General features: G+C 32.0%; 1 protein-coding gene across 1 annotated transcript in view; it reads left to right on the top strand.

Moving 5' to 3' along the window:
• The first annotated feature begins 3,926 nt into the window (after window positions 1-3,926).
• The window catches only part of LOC143226689 (alpha-crystallin B chain-like), a 29,370-nt gene continuing 26,130 nt past the window's right edge, over window positions 3,927-7,166 (top strand). The window contains exon 1 of the mRNA XM_076458034.1: window positions 3,927-4,233. Coding sequence (XP_076314149.1) covers window positions 4,231-4,233 — 3 coding nt within the window. The 5' untranslated portion in view covers window positions 3,927-4,230. The remainder of the gene's footprint in view (window positions 4,234-7,166) is intronic.

Here is a 7,166-nt window from a genome sequence, read left to right as displayed (position 1 = left end):
GAAAATTATGAACAAACCTAATCCATTATTAATACCTTTATTATTCAGGTAATAATACAAAACCTTTTAATTTGGTTAAAGTTTTGTCATTGTGGTTTCATCAGGGCTAGTATTTGATGTAGAACTAGGTACATAAACTTCGCTCACTCACTAAGAGGACTAAACCAGATCCATAAAACAAGCCATTATTTCGTGGTGAAAGCTATATACATGGTATATTCACGGAAATTAATACAATAAAACCAAAGTTTGTTTCCTAATCGCTATAGAAACGTTCATTGACCTCCAACCTACAATAAAATATACAGTGCGACAATGTAACGTGCGTGTACTACACTATTAACCAATTCTGTTCCTGTAACGCAGAACTGTTGCGCAACAAAATCAGTCATTTATCCATGACAAGACTCACCAACATTCTAGGTACAGTTGTAGTAGATGAACATTTCATTGTTATTTTATACACCAACATTCTAGATACAGTTCTAGTAGATGAACATTTCATTGTTATTTTATACACCAACATTCTAGATACAGTTATAGGAGATGAACATTTCATTGTTATTTTATACACCAACATTCTAGATACAGTTGTAGTAGATGAACAGTTCATTGTTATTTTATACACTAACATTCTAGATACAGTTATAGGAGATGAACATTTCATTGTTATTTTATACACCAACATTCTAGATACAGTTATAGGAGATGAACATTTCATTGTTATTTTATACACCAACATTCTAGATACAGTTGTAGTAGATGAACATTTCATTGTTATTTTATACACTAACATTCTAGATACAGTTATAGTAGATGAACATTTCATTGTTATTTTATACACCAACACTCTAGATACAATTCTAGGACATGAACATTTTATTGTTATTTTATACACCAACATTCTAGATACAGTTGTAGTAGATGAACATTTCATTGTTATTTTATACACCAACATTCTAGATACAGTTGTAGTAGATGAACATTTTATTGTTATTTTATACACCAACATTCTAGATACAGTTGTAGTAGATGAACATTTCATTGTTATTTTATACACCAACATTCTAGATACAGTTGTACTAGATGAACATTTTATTGTTATTTTATACACCAACATTCTAGATACAGTTGTAGTAGATGAACATTTCATTGTTATTTTATACACCAACATTCTAGATACAGTTGTAGTAGATGAACATTTCATTGTTATTTTATACACCAACATTCTAGATACAGTTGTAGTAGATGAACATTTCATTTTTATTTTATACACCAACATTCTAGATACAGTTGTAGTAGATGAACATTTTATTGTTATTTTATACACCAATATTCTAGATACAGTTGTAGTAGATGAACATTTCATTGTTATTTTATACACCAACATTCTAGATACAGTTGTAGTAGATGAACATTTCATTGTTATTTTATACACCAACATTCTAGATACAGTTGTACTAGATGAACATTTCATTGTTATTTTATACACCAACATTCTAAATACAATTCTAGCACATGAACATTTTATTGTTATTTTATACACCAACATTCTAGATACAGTTGTAGTAGATGAACATTTCATTGTTATTTTATACACCAACATTCTAGATACAGTTGTAGTAGATGAACATTTTATTGTTATTTTATACACCAATATTCTAGATACAGTTGTAGTAGATGAACATTTCATTGTTATTTTATACACCAACATTCTAGATACAGTTGTACTAGATGAACATTTTATTGTTATTTTATACACCAACATTCTAGATACAGTTGTAGTAGATGAACATTTCATTGTTGTTTTATACACCAACATTCTAGATACAGTTGTAGTAGATGAACATTTCATTGTTATTTTATACACCAACATTCTAGATACAGTTGTAGTAGATGAACATTTCATTGTTATTTTATACACCAACATTCTAGATACAGTTGTAGTAGATGAACATTTCATTGTTATTTTATACACCAACATTCTAGATACAGTTGTAGTAGATGAACATTTCATTGTTATTTTATACACCAACATTCTAGATACAGTTGTAGTAGATGAACATTTCATTGTTATTTTATACACTAACATTCTAGATACAGTTATAGGAGATGAACATTTCATTGTTATTTTATACACCAACATTCTAGATACAGTTATAGGAGATGAACATTTCATTGTTATTTTATACACCAACATTCTAGATACAGTTGTAGTAGATGAACATTTCATTGTTATTTTATACACTAACATTCTAGATACAGTTATAGTAGATGAACATTTCATTGTTATTTTATACACCAACACTCTAGATACAATTCTAGCACATGAACATTTTATTGTTATTTTATACATCAACATTCTAGATACAGTTGTAGTAGATGAACATTTCATTGTTATTTTATACACCAACATTCTAGATACAGTTGTAGTAGATGAACATTTTATTGTTATTTTATACACCAACATTCTAGATACAGTTGTAGTAGATGAACATTTCATTGTTATTTTATACACCAACATTCTAGATACAGTTGTACTAGATGAACATTTTATTGTTATTTTATACACCAACATTCTAGATACAGTTGTAGTAGATGAATATTTCATTGTTGTTTTATACACCAACATTCTAGATACAGTTGTAGTAGATTAACATTTCATTGTTGTTTTATACACCAACATTCTAGATACAGTTGTAGTAGATGAACATTTCATTGTTATTTTATACACCAACATTCTAGATACAGTTGTAGTAGATGAACATTTCATTGTTATTTTATACACCAACATTCTAAATACAATTCTAGCACATGAACATTTTATTGTTATTTTATACACCAACATTCTAGATACAATTGTAGTAGATGAACATTTCATTGTTGTTTTATACACCAACATTCTAGATACAGTTGTAGTAGATGAACATTTCATTGTTATTTTATACACCAACATTCTAGATACAGTTGTAGTAGATGAACATTTCATTGTTATTTTATACACCAACATTCTAGATACAGTTGTAGTAGATGAACATTTCATTGTTATTTTATACACCAACATTCTAAATACAATTCTAGCACATGAACATTTTATTGTTATTTTATTCACCAACATTCTAGATACAGTTGTAGTAGATGAACATTTCATTGTTATTTTATACACCAACATTCTAGATACAGTTGTAGTAGATGAACATTTTATTGTTATTTTATACACCAATATTCTAGATACAGTTGTAGTAGATGAACATTTCATTGTTATTTTATACACCAACATTCTAGATACAGTTGTACTAGATGAACATTTTTTTGTTATTTTATACACCAACATTCTAGATACAGTTGTAGTAGATGAACATTTCATTGTTCCTGTAGGATCTAACAAATGGTTTATATACATATCTCTAATTCATACTGGTTCACAACAACATAAGTGTCATCTTTATTTATATTTCGTTTTCCCACCGCACATGTTTCTGTTTACCAAATACAGCGTTTCTATCCGGACTTTGGCTTTAAAATCATGTGTATATATTTCACAATGTTCTCTAATTATAATAGCCTGAAATTGAATTTCAGACATGTGAGATTACATACAGAATACTCTGGTTATGTTGAAGGTGAACTGGTTTGATCTTTTTAATAAATAATAAATGTTTCCCAATATTCTTCAAATGTTCTTTTCCTTTTTTCCTTTCTTGTGTATCATCGCTTGCACAATGAGTCTGATGCCGAAAACTGTGTCTCCTTAAAACACTCAGTGGAAACGTTTAATACCTAAAATAGTGTGATAAACAGTGATTACATGTTAGAAAAATTTTCATCTTTCTCTACATGAGTATTCAGCATTACGTCACAAACTAAGCGGCCAATAAGACATTAAAAAGACGAAGGTTAAATACATATGGGTTTCTGAGCATGCGCAATGTCTTCAGAGTTGCGTATTACTCTGTTTCACCAGATGTGATTCACGATGGAAGGGGGCGTTAAAGCTGATTCTGTTTGTAATTTTTAGGTTATGGTATGTGACGTCATTGCGAATCTCCCACGGTCAGATTCTATATATAAGTATATTCGTTCAGCGGTACGCCTTATATCGAGTTCTGCAAAGACGTGCATGAGAACAATTCGTTAACACTAAAGCTATCTGTTGATATTTGTAAACGTTCTGCTAAGCTTGTAAAAGTTAGAAGGTCCACGTGATTTTATTGTAAGCAATATTAAACAATGGTGAGTAAATATTTTCATTATTTGTTTTTCTTACACCTAATTTATTTCCTTTAAAATTATTAGTTAAACTTTGTCCTGTTTTCCGCGTTCTTGGATATCTCTAACACAAAATGCCTTCCAGTGGCACAGTGGTGTGTCTTCGGACTGAAAACCGTGTTTCGAAACCGGTTGTGAGCAGAGCAAGAATAATCCACTCTGATTTAAATGTACTCCAGAACCGAAATGAATAATTATTTAGTAATTTTTAGCTGTTTTACTTAAGTACTTTAGTCATGTCCGAATTAAATATATGTTTCAAAATACTAATTTTCTAAACCAAACATGTATGTCTTCTACAGGTTTGGTTTGGTTTGAATTTCGCGTTAGCCGTACCTAATTTAGCAATGTAAGACTAGAGGGTTGTTTTTTTTTGTTTTTGTTTTTTGAGTTAAGCACAAAGCTACACAATGGGCTATCTGTGCTGTGCCCACCACGGGTATCAAAACCCGGTTTTTAGCGTTGTAAGTCCGCAGACATACCGCTGAGCCACTAGGGGGGGGGCACCACTAGAGGGAAAGCAGCTAGTCAACACCACTCACCGTCAACTCTTGGGATACTCCATAATCAACGAATAGTAGGATTGACTGTTACATTTCTCCTACAGAGCAGGAAAATGAATTTAAAATTAAAGATTGTACAAGTTCCATGATTCATCTGAAACTCGCTGTGTTACCAAAAAATTGGTTAATTATTGGATTATTGAAATAACTTACTTTAAAAGTTAATTAATTATTGGAAAACTTACCCCCAAAGCCTGTTCATTATTGGACTGCCGAGATAACTTACTTAAAAAGTTAATTAATTATTGGAAAACTTTCCCCCAAAAGCCTGTTCATTATTGGACTGCCGAGATAACTTACTTAAAAAGTTAACTAATTATTGGAAAACTTACCCCCAAAGCCTGTTCATTATTGGACTGCCGAGATAACTTACTTAAAAAGTTAATTAATTATTGGAAAACTTTCCCCCAAAAGCCTGTTCATTATTGGACTGCCGAGATAACTTACTTAAAAAGTTAACTAATTATTGGAAAACTTACCCCCAAAGCCTGTTCATTATTGGACTGCCGAGATAACTTACTTAAAAAGTAAACTAATTATTGGAAAACTTACCCCCAAAGCCTGCCGAGATAACTTACCTAAAATGTTAACTAATTATTGGAAAACTTACCCCAAAGCCTGTTCATTATTGGACTGCGGAGATAACTTACTTAAAAAGTTAAGTGATTATTGGAAAACTTACACCAAAGCCTGCTCATTATTAGACTGCCGAGATAACTTACCTAAAATGTTAACTAATTATTGGAAAGCTTACCCCAAAGCCTGTTCATTATTGGACTGCGGAGATAACTTACTTAAAAAGTTAACTAATTATTGGAAAACTTACCCCAAAGCCTGTTCATTTTTGGACTGCCGAGATAACTTACTTAAAACGTTAACTAATTATTGGAACACGTACCCCCAAAGCCTGCTCATTATTAGACTGCCGAGATAACTTACTTAAAATGTTAACTAATTATTGGAAAGCTTACCCCCAAAGCCTGTTCATTATTGCACTGATTATTGGAAAACTTTCCAGATGCTTGTAAGTTATTGGATTACCAAAATAATTTACTTCTAAAGTTAAGTGATTATTGGAAAACTTGTCCATAAAAGTGGTTAATTATCCACAAGTTGATATCTTACCTATCTTATCTTATCTAGATATCTTATCTAGTAAGCTGGATAATTATTTGATCTACTGAATGAGAAAAGAGGTAATTTATAGGACATTCACGTAATTGTTTAAAACGGTTGTTAATTACTAACAACTAGATATTTCACTAACATATGAAGCTGATTATTCATTGAACAACCAGAAAACCTGCTTGGAAAGTTCATCTGACTCCTGCTTACAACAATATATTGTACCTGCATCTATTTCTGACTCCTGCTTACAACAATATATTGTACCTGCATCTCCTTCTGACTCCTGCTTACAACAATATATTGTACCTGCATCTCCTTCTGACTCCTGCTTACAACAATATATTGTACCTGCATCTATTTCTGACTCCTGCTTACAACAATATATTGTACCTGCATCTCCTGACTCCTGCTTACAACAATATATTGTATCTGCATCTCCTTCTGACTCCTGCTTACAACAATATATTGTACCTGCACCTCCTTCTGACTCCTGCTTACAACAATATATTGTACCTGCATCTCCTTCTGACTCCTGCTTACAACAATATATTGTACCTGCATCTCCTTCTGACTCATGCTTACAACAATATATTGTACCTGCATCTCCTTCTGACTCCTGCTTACAACAATATATTGTACCTGCATCTCCTTCTGACTCCTGCTTACAACAATATATTGTACCTGCACCTCCTTCTGACTCCTGCTTACAAATAATATATTGTACCTGCATCTCCTTCTGACTCATGCTTACAACAATATATTGTACCTGCATCTCCTTCTGACTCATAGCTTACAACAATATATTGTACCTGCATCTCCTTCTGACTCATGCTTACAACAATATATTGTACCTGCATCTATTTCTGACTCCTGCTTACAACAATATATTGTACCTGCATCTCCTTCTGACTCCTGCCTACAACAATATATTGTACCTGCACCTCCTTCTGACTCCTGCTTACAACAATATATTGTACCTGCATCTCCTTCTGACTCCTGCTTACAACAATATATTGTACCTGCATCTCCTTCTGACTCCTGCTTACAACAATATATTGTACCTGCATCTCCTTCTGACTCCTGCTTACAACAATATATTGTACCTGCATCTCCTTCTGACTCCTGCTTACAACAATATATTGTATCTGCATCTCCTTCTGACTCATGCTTACAACAATATATTGTACCTGCATCTCCTTCTGACTC

Source organism: Tachypleus tridentatus, chromosome 1 (assembly GCF_004210375.1).
Source record: "Tachypleus tridentatus isolate NWPU-2018 chromosome 1, ASM421037v1, whole genome shotgun sequence".
In the NCBI taxonomy this organism is placed as follows: Eukaryota; Metazoa; Arthropoda; class Merostomata; order Xiphosura; family Limulidae; genus Tachypleus; species Tachypleus tridentatus.
This window is presented reverse-complemented; position numbering and strand designations above follow the sequence as displayed.